Source organism: Schistocerca serialis, chromosome 8 (assembly GCF_023864345.2).
Source record: "Schistocerca serialis cubense isolate TAMUIC-IGC-003099 chromosome 8, iqSchSeri2.2, whole genome shotgun sequence".
In the NCBI taxonomy this organism is placed as follows: domain Eukaryota; kingdom Metazoa; phylum Arthropoda; class Insecta; order Orthoptera; family Acrididae; genus Schistocerca; species Schistocerca serialis.
This window is the reverse complement of record NC_064645.1, coordinates 497,519,803-497,533,487: the sequence shown is the minus strand read 5'-3', so window position 1 is coordinate 497,533,487 and position 13,685 is coordinate 497,519,803. Positions and strand designations below refer to the sequence as shown.

At 37.9% G+C, this 13,685-nt stretch overlaps 1 protein-coding gene across 1 annotated transcript in view; it reads left to right on the top strand.

Moving 5' to 3' along the window:
• LOC126417090 (collagen alpha-1(IX) chain-like) overlaps nucleotides 1-13,685 on the top strand; it is a 317,794-nt gene that overhangs the window by 219,023 nt on the left and 85,086 nt on the right. Inside the window, exon 12 of the mRNA XM_050084985.1 lies at nucleotides 2,006-2,183. Coding sequence (XP_049940942.1) covers nucleotides 2,006-2,183 — 178 coding nt within the window. The remainder of the gene's footprint in view (nucleotides 1-2,005; nucleotides 2,184-13,685) is intronic.

Below are 13,685 nucleotides of genomic sequence, written 5' to 3'. Positions count from 1 at the left end.
TGTATGTACAGCTTAGGTTTTATTATAGAAAAAAAAAATTTAATTATGCTTATAATAATTAAGCATGCACACAAAAAAGAATATGGGGATGTATTTGATTGTTACAGGTACATGGATGCTCTGTGTTATAGTTAAGGAATTCCTTTATAATGTAAACTGGCCATTGCAATAGAAAGTGCGATGAGGTTTTCTTACAACAAGAGCTCATCATCCACTAGGGACATAACTTGTGAAGGAGAACACTAAAAATCTCATAACAATTGAAACTAGTCCCTTTCTGTACCATATTCGGGTCTTTATGATGATAGTATATGTCTCCTTCTAGTATCAAAACTGTGGTACAAACAGAGTAGTAGGCCTACTCTACTATTTTCAGCAATTATAAATAAAAACCTTCATACTTGCTGTCACTGAAGATCTAACCCAAATGATAATGGATTTTGTTGTAAAAACTGATTTAAAATACATAACTTGTCACAATACATAACATCATCAGCCGAACACCCTTTTCACTCAATAACTCAGTAGAACTTGGTACATCAATTACACACACTTTTAAATTAATAATCATCTAGTCAAAACCTTTTAAATCTAAAAATAAAGATACAGTAGATGACTGTACATAGACCACACATTTATCACACATGGAGAAAGCATCTTTAACAATATTAGGCAGTGATGGTTCTCCATAGACTTGATACTTCCAAACCTCAGAGTGAGTGTAGCAGAGGTTAAAAGGAGGGCATATACGGGATTTTCTGGATGTTTGGTAACCTTATGTATAGAGGATGAAGGACCACAGGCCAACTCACTTTGTTGTCAAACAGATATGCAGGAACATATTATCATGACAAATTTGGATTGCTGCCAATCTCTTCTTCAGTCTCACTTCCATAATGGCTATCAGTGTACCATTTGCTATTGATGGTGTAGATTATTTCCTAAAATCTTGGCAAGTAATGCCCTTGTCATCCAATAAAAGACTGAGGCCTTGGAGTGGTGATGTAGTATTATTTTACTGACAGATTCTCCATTTCCAGATGATGAACATATGCTTATATTGCACTACCTGCAAGTATACTATGTTTGATTTTCAATCCTCAGGTTGACTAAGGATCCCTTTTTTTATTTCCTCTTTTGTTTGTGCCAGTGATATGCATATCTAAAAAATGCAAAGTCACACTGTGGTCAGAAAGGGAGGAAGGAAGTGTGGGGTTTAATGGCTCGTCAACATCGAAATAATTAAAGAGGGAGGGAGCAGAAGCTCAGAATATTTCAGGGATTGGAAAGGATAATGGCTGTGCCCTTTCAAAGAACCCATCCACACATTTGCTTGGCGTGATTTAGCGAAATCGCAGAAAACCTAAATCTGGGTGGCTGGACGTGGAATTGAACCATCACCCTCCCTAAGTGAGTTCTGTGTGTTAACCACTCCACAAACTTGCTTGGTACTGTGGTTGATATTCCACATTAAACTGTAGGCTTCACTATAACTGTATTGGTAATCCAGTTCCAAAATTGGAGGAAGGAAAGGTCATGCCATTTCCAATAGGATCAGGCACTGTGACATTCAAACCTTACGCTTGAAGACCACTTAAGTTTTAGTATTTTTTTCATATGTTAATGATTTGCTTTAAGTTGTAATAAATCACTAGGCATCAGAGTTTTCATCCTGTTTGTAATGTTCAAATAACATAATGCAGTTTCTTTTATGAATTTAATGGTACTTTAATTCAGCACACATTTGTGTTGTGTTCAGGCATCAGTACTCAAGACAATATTAAAACCTTACCAGTTCTTGAAATTGTTTTGACTGCCTTTCTAGTTTCACTTTGTGTTTAGTAAATTTGTTTGAACACAGGTTGTTATTGTTAAATAAGTAAACAAAATTGTGGGCCCAATTTGCTGTAGCATTTGTAACCCTTCTTTTAATTTAAATATATGCAGAGGTAAATGCAACTGCTTTCACTGGAAGTCATCAGCTTACCTCAATATATTGTTATAGGGAGCACCTGGTGCACCAGGTGTACCTGGAACTTCTGTGTCATCTGGAAGTACCATTCCAGGACCTCCAGGTGCACCCGGCTTACCAGGAGAATCTGGTTTACCGGGTATTCCAGGGGAGAAAGGAGACAAGGGTGCACAAGGGGACCAAGGGGAACGTGGCCTGCCCGGTGAAAAAGGTTAGCACTCTTTTTTGTATGTTGCATCATTCAACTAAGCCCCTTTATTGATCACAAATAATACAAATTCCTTGTGCTCAGTAGTATTTTGGTTCATTACTCATAAGTATTAATGTTGATGGTCATTCACTTTGTATTGTCCATACTCATAATTACAGAGTATTATTTTGCCAACTTTTTCATTTCATTTTAAATCAAGATGCCTCTAATAAGTATATGTGTTAGTACTTTTTTCTGATTTTCATTTTTTTTTAAAAAAGTTATAAAGACATGTAAGTAGAGCAGCAATAGCATTGTCCACACATATGGTGATTTACTGAGTGTGAGAACTAACAACTGCCATTGAAAACGTGTGGCAGGTTTAATAAACCATTGTTCCAGCAGATCAGTTGGAACACGCAGAATTCCTACAACACAGCTATATTTCCCATTAGTGATTTCATTTGGAGGTCCAGAATGCAGTAGCTGGCTTTTCTTTCATGGTCAGTAGTGTCTTCAATCTAGGCTTTGAAACAGTCTGTTCCAACTCCTCCTTGTTCCAGTAGTCACCAAAAAATTTGAGAAGAGTTTAAGCAAAGAGGGTGACATTAACAGTCACTGTATACAGCATGTAGTCTAGCTGTTAATCATGTGAAATGATGAGCTGAAAATCCATGACTTAGATTTTTCTAATTTGTTGTGATTTTTGGAACCACTGTAAACTGAATATTATGAAGAAATATACCTTGTTATTTAGTTGCAGTTTGGCCATAATCTGTCAACATCTCATAGGTGTTAATGATGAAAACACTAGAGCATCCAATGAGTGTCACAATTTTTTTGTGTTCATTCTAAGCTGCTAGACCATCATATTCTTCCCTTCAATAAATTCACTTAAATCAGCATATTTAATTTTAAGAATAATAATTACAACAGAAGTTTGCTGGCATCACACAAGAGATGCAACAGTAGTAAGTTCGCGTGGGAGCTTTGTTCTCTTTAAAGGGTCGAGCCCCTCCATGCCCACACCCATGTGGCGACTATTTCGAAAGATCTACTGTCACCTCCGTATTGGTTAGTTACTACTTGATGACTTCATGGGATGTGGGGCCATGATGTTGGCTGTGCAGTGCCAAGGCAAATGCCAAGGGAGATAAACCTCTGTGATGGTCTGATCGGGTAGTAAGACCAGTAGTGATTTTCTTGTCATCTGCGACAGATCATTCAAGGTTAAGGAGGTTGCTAGTTTCAGGTATCGTGCAATGCTCAGTCCCATTGTCAGGTCATCATAAAGAGTGTCAGTCCTTTCGATTATTGCTGGGCTGGGCACCAGCTGCAGCATCTGTACCTGTAACATGCCAAGGTCATCATATAAGTGGCCGAGTGATCATAAATCAACCACTGTGTAAGGGTTTTGGTTGGATTTGTTTGTGTTTAGTGTGCAATATGGTTTCCTTGCATTGCCGGTTGGTCAGCTAGTTTACACCTGGCAGTGCCAGTTAATTTTGCTGTGCTGCAGAGGTTCATCAGCATTTGTCATGTTTGTTTGTTGGTGTTATCCATAAGTTTTTAATTGTCCCCAAGTAGTAGTGTTTTTGGCCAGTTGTGTTTCCACCTATGTTTGTGATCATAGTTACCTAGGTTAAGGATAAAGGATTGTTGGAGTGTCTTGTTTTCTTGTACAGTCATGTGGCAAGTTTTTTGAATACCTCGATGAGAGTTTCAAGGTGGTATTCACTGTGAAGGTCCACGGTGCATGTGTATTGTGGAGCATTACTTGTTGTACATAGGACTTTGTTCTGTATGATCTGCAGGTGGTACAGATGTGTTAGAGCTGCATACCCCCACACTGGAGCTGCATTCATCATCAGTGGTCTAATTAGTGTTGTGACACCCTCCTATATCTTGACTCCCTCTTATTCAGTGTGTTTTGCCTGTTGAGCATGGTGTAAAGCCTGACTGGAGTATACATAAAAAATGTGTAATATATAATATTGTATTATTAGTTGATAGTTGTTCAAGCCTTGAAATTATTTACCTCCTCATCTTCTTTGAAGACAATGTTACGGTGTCCAGCTTGCTGTGCTTAAATTTCTTGCTTCTCCAAAGTGTTACAGGTACTGGTTGCGCAGATAGGTAAATCAGGTGAAATAAAGGACTAATAAGTGGCATTGACTTCATTCCATAGGAATTAATATAGTTCATGTCATTATTGAACTAAACAGAAATCCACATCCTCTCTATATCGTTGACAGGAAAAGACAGAAAGTACAAAATTGATTTTACAAACATATGGAATTTAGTGTTGTTCATGTTTTCTCACTAGCTTCACAGGCTTGACTACTGTGGGCATACCACATTTAATCTTTGCTGTAAACTACTTAGGCAAATGAATGCACAAAAATAGACAGAAAGAAATAAAATGTGTACCCATGTAGGTAAACCAGCATAAGTTGTAATACAACTGTCCCCCTACTGTGTACTGGTGTGCTCCAAAGTTACTGGATGACAGTATACATTAGCAGTGCCCTTTCTACATAAAATCATGACATATTAAAATTTATTTTCAGTTATAACTTACGTTGTATCTTTAGCCTTCCCTGGACTTAAAATATTTTTATTGGTGGACAGTCTTATTTTAATGTATACCCTAGACATGCCAGATCTCTGTTATTTCACATTTTTATTTACATATTCTGAGAGTTTAATTTTTCAAGTCCATGCCGTAATGAAGGGCATGTTCAAAGCTAGAGTCCATGGCTCCATCATTGTGGAGGAACTGCTACATGCATCTTGCAGGGCATGCACCTCATAAGCTTGTTGGTGCAACATGGCTAGGTTTGCTTTCACCTGTTCTTAGATAATAATGAATTTCATGTCATCAAAATGTCCACAGTGTGTATAGGCATGTGCGTGATTGAGAGATTCCAATGCTGCAACGGAAAGGCCCACCATTTCCGACCTGTGGTACTGGAACCACATCGTGCGTCATATATTTCAGTGTCCAAGACCAGTCTGTACATTCAGCATCATGTCAGTATCTCACAAAATTTCATGTAAGTCCATAAATGCTTTCACCTTATATGGTCCCTTGTAGCTTCTAGCATTCCTCACTGCTACAGATTAACAGAAAACATTTGGCTCATTGTAAGCACCCGCTCCTTTGTTCACTACAACACACGTAAGTGTAACCGTTTTATAGCATACACCAAGCATTTGACAATTGAATAGTTCCTCTTGCTGTTTGTCTTGTCAATACATATATGGTTCATATAACATATACAAAATAAGCATTATAATTCAACATTATTTGATTTAACCTACACATACATAAGCCTATCTCTACGTGTTACTGATGCATCAGGTAAATAAGTGGTGCAATGTATACACATTCACATCCAGATCTATAACAACATTTATAACTTGTGCAGAAAACATTTCAGTACCACTGTGTGTCCTTTAAGGTTTTACTTTCACGCTTAGGATGCATATAACAACATTTTATGACATTTTCTCTGATCATTCAAAGGTTGCTTGCCTCAGACATATTTGTAATGAGCAAGTAGCTCCCTTAATCTCTGAGTTCATGCAATAGTATTACCTTACATAGAATAACAGTTAAAATAGTTGTTTTCAATTTCAAAGTTGGAAAGAACATACACATCTATACAGTTTGATGATACGCATAAGCCACTGTTCTCACATTTTGTCTGACTCATGTGTCTGTAAGTCCAGATTGCTAACAAAAGAGAAGAAATCTTCATTACGCATTAACCAACGCAAGCAATCATAATTATGCTTAGCCCTGCGTCTCCAAGTCCACTAGGAAAGTGTCTACTGATCTGCAAGGAATGGTGACAGGAAATGAAAAAGCATTTTTTTATCTGCTGCTGAAATTCATTGTCTACACACCATAGAATAATTGAGTAAACTCTTTGTGCACACTTCTTTGTACCTTTGTGAAACTACTTACTTAGTCTTCTCTGAACTAATTGCAGATTTCTCACATTGCAGTGTCACATAAGTTATCAATATTACTTGTGTCGAAGTACCTGTAGTGATGTAATTCAATGTATTTAACTTATATCCATATCTTTAGGATACCACTCATTTTTATATAACAAACTTAAATAAGTCACTACGAAGGTTCTGCCAGGAAAATATTGTAGAAGAGCATTCAGATAAGTCATGATCCCATGTAAATGCATCATGAATACTCATGTTTTGTGCTCATATCAGTAGGTTGTGCTTTTTAATCCATGGTCTGACCCCTCTTTGCTTCATTTAACAAGATTCCACATACTGTCATATATTCATATATACACACTTATTCACACTATCACATTCATACACATATTTGTGTGTCTGTAAATCTTCTTTATTGTAAACCTCCTTACTGTATTAGTTTTATCCTTATAGTGTAGACTCCTTCATTTTAATAGTAATTAACTAATATTAAAACCTCCAGAATATAGCTTATTTGGTGGTTAGATGTCAAGTTTGCTTTGCATCCAATGTACTAAGTGCCGTGTTGGCCTGAACTGTTTCTGTGCATGCACTGAGCTCACTGACCTATGTGTTAGCTCCTACTGCACCTGTGCAACCTCTCCCTCTCATAATTCTATTTCATGTGTTTACATCTCAAGTGCATTATCACATTGTATATGAGAAATGTACATATTATAGAACAAATTGACAGATTTTCATGCTTCATATAGCCTTCTGACATTAAACAGAATCTGAAATTACCATAATTCACCTTGCTTCCATTTAAAAATTTATAAATAAATAAAATGAAAATTTTCTCTTAAAACTAAGCAAACAGTTGTTATATACATATTATATTGAAATATTTCATTTGTTAATGTACAATACTTTAAGTGAGGTTTGACTTTTGTCCAATTCTTTTAGTGTACAAACTGTTACAGATCCTTTTGAGGATAAAGTCCCTTGTCCTTTCCACTGCTAGGGTAGACTAATCTGTATGCTCATGGATGTGGGATTTTAGTAACCACGAATTGTCCAGTGTACAAAAGCTGCCATATATGGCTGAGCTTCCCACATTTCATAGATTTAGTGTGTGTTCATAGTAATACCTCTTACCCTACTTGAAATTGTACAGTGCGCCATAATCTTGTGTCGTACAACTTTTTCCTCTGTTCAACCTTTTCCTCCAGAGTAATGAAAGCCTGGTGTACTTTTTTCTTCAAGTGACATCTCTACCATAGGTATCGTGGGAAATGATTTTTCTCACTTGTCAACTTCTATCCTTTTAAACATAAATTCAGTAGATATAAAACCAGTTGAAGTGTGTAGTAAGTTGTTAATGATTTGTTGAGATGGTGAGACAAACTCGACCCATTTTGTGTGCCTCTGGTGTGTGTAGATGTGTATAAATTTGTTAAATTCTTTGAATAACCCATCTATTGGGCTTGCCTCAGGCTGAAATCTGGATACTAACATGTTTTATCTTGTTTGTGTTAGTAAATTCCGTCCATCTATTGCCTACGAGGTATGAGGCATTGCCCCTTAACAATATTTGTGGCTTTTCCGCTCTCAGGAGATAATCTTCTGCAATACCCTAATAATAGAATCTACTGTCACCGAAGGGTAAAAATTGTAGAGGGAGACCAAGAGATGAATACACTAAGCAGATTCAGAAGGATGTAGGCTGCAGTAGGTACTGGGAGATGAAGAGGCTTGCACAGGATAGAGTTGCATGGAGAGCTGCATCAAACCAGTCTCAGGACTGAAGACCACAACAACAACACTGCCACAGACTGCACTGCATACAGCTTAACATATTTTTTGGAAACAATCATACAAGGAAATAACATATTTGGCTTCTCCCTTCCCCTGACGATAGGGTCCAGCAGCATCCAAGGACACTAATTCTAAAGGTTTTGTGGGCACTATAGGTTGTCTTTTGGCAAGTAATGCACTTCTGAATTACTTGGAGAACTCTTCTCTGCAAGTTGGGAAAATAGCAGTACATGTTTATCTTGGTGCATCTGGAAACTCCAGAGTGATCCCATACATTGTGAGTGTGCAAAATGAAATAGTTCATGTAACTTTCTGTTAAACACACACACACACACACACACACACACACACACACACACACACCACTGTTCTTGATTCATTGCATGGTGATGAAACGGGACTCTCTTGTATATAGTATAGAATTTCTTCAAATTCTCATTCTTATTTTCAGACAATTTCAACCTTACTTTTCTCCATTGCAGGTCTCCCTCTTGCAACTGCTCTAGACTCTTACACATCTCTACATAATATGGCTGTTGTGCCTTGTCCTGCCTAAGCAGAACCATAATTTCAGAATCCTGTTCTGTGAGTTCTAAGAATTCATTGAGCCCTTGAGGTAACCCTGACAAGGCATCTGTGATTACCTTTTGCTTACCCTTGATGTATATGATTTCAAAACTGAAGTCCTGCAACTACATGCACCATCTGGGTAACCATCAATGTAATAATTTGTGTGTCAGAAGAAAAGAAAGTGCTTGATGGTCACAGTAGCCTTGATGTGCTTGCCTCATCAGTAGTATTCAAATTTCTTAAATGACCATATAATCCTGAGAGTCTCAAGCTCTGTCATGGATCATGACCACTCAGATTCAGAAAGTGTTTGACTAGCAAAACTGATTATCTTAGGTTCCCCCTCTTCTTCAGTGATATGAAATAAGCATGCTTCTAGCCCCTGTGAAGATGCATGTGCACTCAAGCAAAAATCCTGTGACATTTCAGAACAGTGTAGTATGTTTGAACATAGCAAGGCTTCCTTTATTTAGGCAAAAGCTGCTTGACATTGATCAATCCATATCCGTGGATTGTTTTTCCTCAAAAGATTCAGCAATGCGTCACTATTCAGTAACTGATCTGGAATAAATTCCCTAAAAAATGAAACCACACCCAAATATGCCCTGAGTTGTTTTTTATTCTGTGGCAGTGGGAAATGTTTGATCACATCAAGTTTTCCTGGATCAGGCAGTATACCATGTGGCAAGATAATATGACCCAGGAATTTGACCTTTTCTTTTCCAAACTCTGATTTCGTTAAATTAGCTGTGGCCCAGTGTTCTGCAAGTCAGTATAATACCTGTGCCAAAAGCCTCACATGTACTTCCCATGTAAGAGTAGCTACTAAAAGGTCATCAACATAGAGTGTGACTCTGCTGAGGAGTTCCGGTCCCAAACTTTGTCCAATGCGGAAATAAAAACACCTGCACTCATGTTCAAGACAAACAGCAAAACACAAAATTCATTTCTCCTGCTCCCTCCACACAAAGGCTGTGTACTTCCTACTACCTTGATGTAATGCTAGTTGTCAATAAGACACTTTTAAATTAATTATAGTGAGGTATTTAACATTGTGAAAGTTCAGTAAATGTTCTTCAAGCTTGTGAGGACTTGTCCTGACAGGAACAATGATCTTGTTTATGTTTTGGACATCAAGCACAAGCCTGATGCTACCATCGAGTTTGGCGACAGCTAAAATAGGGCTACAATATCAGGAATAGGAGGGCTGTATGATCTTCCAGTTTATCATCCTCTCAATTTCTTTCCTCACAGTTTCTCTTTTTGCCCAAGTAATTGGATGTGAAAAAAAAAATAGAATGTCTTGTGTGAGTAAACATCCATTTTACACTCATAATCCTTTATTACCCTAGGGCACCTTCTAAGTACTTACGAATACTGAAATATTACTTTTTGTAATCTTTCCTTCTGATCCTGTGGCAAACAAGCAGATTCACTTACCTTTGTTTGGACAGTCTCTGGGTTGATATCTTCTTCAGACAGCTGCTCACCTTTTTGTTTATCAAGAGAGTGTGTTTGGATATGGCAATTGTACTCTGACACAAGTACTCGGTTTGAAGATATCGATTCCAGTAAGACAGCTTACTACAAGTTTTTTCACTACCAGAACAATACTTTGAGGAAAATTGCTGATGATAATGGGTATTAATGCCTGAACTTCAACTCCTTTTGACTTGTGCCCCACTGTGGTCAGAATATGACAATTCTGCACTTGAAAAGTTGGTATGTAACATTGCCTTTGCAGCTTGTTAAACAGACCTTGTAATATTACATTTGTCAATACACCCATATCAAGTACCACAAGTACATCTAAATCACATACCTGGGCATTAATTACAGTTTGCACTGAGTCCTCATTAGCTTTGTTTATGTTGTTTGCTTCTTCCTGACACAGTTCTTCTTCCATATCTGCCCCTTGCTCATCTGAGAAAGTAATTTGAAATAAATTGCATGCTCCCACCCCTTTTATTGGTCTGTGGATGGGGCTTATCATGGCCTGTTGGAGTTTTCCTGATTTGTTGGTAGGTTAGCCTCTTCATTGTGAGTAACTTCAACTATCTGCACGTTGTGGGTTTGACCTCACCAATTTGTGTCCTTTATTGCCCTGGAATAAAATGCTCCTTGACCTTGACCCCCACTGGATATTTAATTATTATTCCATTGATCATAATTCCCAAGTAGAGGATTGATGGGTGGTCTATTTGTGTTGGTTCCTGCCAATTGAATTGCTGTGCTGGTTATTGACACCCACTAGGGGTGTGTTGTGAACTTGTTAACCACATCCCTCTGTCCAGTACAGGCCAGTCTATTGTAATTCTGCTTGTGACTTCCCCTGAAACCTCATTTGTACTTTTGGTTTCCCCTGTTACCACAATTATTTCTTGTATTATTGTTGTTGCACAGGGCTTACCGGTGCCAACCGGGCTGGTTGCCATGTTGCTGTTGACTATTTTGCAGAGGCACACACTGTATATTAATGTTCTGTGGTTGTGATGGCCCCTCATCATGTATTAGGTCAATCCAGTTGAGTACATATAAGAAATATTCTATATCATTTCCAGGTGCAGTCATCAGCTTTCGCTGATATGGGCTGGTAGGCAACTTTTCAGTATCTTTTATAGGTGCACGTGGGAAACTGAGTTTTGTTAAAGTATTTTTCGAAATACTTTCTCAGTCCCCCATGTTTATTACTGAATGGTGATGGGTTGAAAACCTCTCAGTGTAGCCTCTCGTGGACTGCTGTGGACCAATATTTGTCCAAGAATGTCAGTTCAAATTGCTCTTGGTATGGCATCTCTCAGCCATATCTGCTTCCAACAGTAAAACATCACCCTGTGTGTACCCAATAACAAACTGGGACTTCTGTGGTCCTGCCAGTTGCAGGTAACACATTGCAAAAAGCTCTGATAAACCCTATGGGGTTTGTTCTCTTACTCTCTGTTGAAAAAAAAACAGAATCTGCCTGTTATGGAGCAGACCCTTGTCTACTAATAAAGTAAACAAAAATGCAGTATTGTCTTTTGACACAGTGGTATTGTTTGAATGCATATGATTATGCTCCGGATATGTTTGGGCAACTGGTATCGACATTGGCAGTGCCTGTTGTATTATGTAATTCCTTTCTTCTCCATCTGAAGGGCTGGTAGCAAATGGTTGATACGTATTACTGCTATCTATCCCGCCCAACTGTACCTGACTGCTTGCTGTTGGCATCTCTCTTGTGACATCTGCAACATTAATTAGACTGCTCTGCAACTTCTCTTCTGCTGCCTTTAAGCCTAGTTCAATCCTGGCAATCAATTAGTTTTCCCTTTCCTTTTCTATCCCTTCAGCTGCCTCAAGAAGCATAACAACAGACAGCATCAAGCTGGCAACTATCTCAACATGGTTGATGGAGTAACTGAGAAGGAAAATGTTGTATTTGCCACTTCCCACATCTTTAAAAGGGTAACCTCCAGAATTCCAAGATCAAGACAATGATATTCGCTTTTTCCAATAGCAATTGCTTCATCCACAGAAAATTTGTAATTTTGTCAAAATTGCATTCTATTAGTCTGTTATGGATAATTTTCTACTGTTCATCCATTGTTTTTGACCAAAATTATGAGCTACGGTGTGTGCATGTTTTTGAATAAGTCCTGCATAACTGTTCTCAGACATTTGTGATATTCCCCAAATCTGGCACAGAGAGACTTGTTTAATGGAGACCAGAAAGGCTCACGTTTTGCATATACACTGAGTGTCCAAAGGTGTACTTTTGATTGATTTATTGGATCATTCAAGGAAATGTACACCCACTTTCATGGAACCATATAATATTAGTTGGGGGTGACTTTATCCTACTGAGTATAAATGGGGACATATATGGATTCAGTGCAGGTGGCATGGAGAGACAGTCTTGCGATGTAGTTCTGAACCCATTTTCCAGAAATGGTCTGGAGCAACTAGTTCGACAACCCATGCATGCTGGAAATATTTTAGGCCTTGTATCTACAGACATGCCTGACCTTATGTGCAGTGTCATTACAGAGACAAGAATTAGTGATCATGACATCATTATAGAGTCAACAGACACAATTTAGTGAAAAGAAGACCAGGAGAGTTTTTATGATGGAAAGAGCAGATAAGCAGTTTTAACAAACTACTCTCTTAAACAATGAATGGACATCATTTAGTTCCAAAGTGAAGGATGTGGAAATATTATGGGAAAAGTTATACTGATTACATATTGCACTCTGGAGAAGTATGTGCCAAGTAAGGGCACATCCTGATGTGCTGTAGCTATAACAGCTCCATTGATGAACTCACCTCCATTCCGGGGCACACTGTTGATGGATCTATTATTTACTCTGTTTTATGTATTTAACAAGCCAATGTGACACCTTTGTTTTATAAGTAGAGTATGCTCTCTTTATGTTTGTGCAAATTGTGCACAGTAATATTATTTCTGGAAGATTCTAAGATCACAACCAGACTCTCTCAAAACTGATAATTGAGGAAATAAAATAAAAGTATTGCAACACAAGGCTGCCAACTGTTCTTATTTATGAAGCAGAGATTGCTGCATGCTCGATTCAAAAAAGAATTTTGAAATTTTGATGGGAGAATCTAGTAGAAATTCATACAGTTATAAAAAGATCAATGCACGAAGCTTCAGTAACTTCAGCTATTATATGGTAGTGCAAGATGTTGCCGAGAACCCAAGAAAATACTGGTCCTATGTTAAACTCACTAAGCACCTTGAATGTTGCTGTTCAGTCACTTGTCAACCAGTTTGATGTTGCAGTAGAAGACACCCAAGGTAAAGACAATAATATAAATTTCGTGTTTAAAAAAATCATTCAAGCAGGTACATCATAGAGACATTGAATCATTTGACCTTCACACGGACTCCCGTGTGGGGGATATAGAAATAAGAGCATCACTGTTGATGAGAAGCAACTGAAATAATTTAAACAAATAAGTTGTTAACTCCAGGTGGGATCCCAGTTCAGTGGGCTTTGACCTTTTCCTTAGCTTGCATTTATCATGAATCTCTCACCCAGTGATAAGTCCCAAGTGATTTGAAACAAGTGTGGGTGATTCCTGTATATAAGAAGGGTAATAGCATTGGCTGCAGAATTCTTGAGCATATTCTAACTTAATATAATAAATTTTCTTGGGACAGAAAAGCTTCCATCCACAAATCAT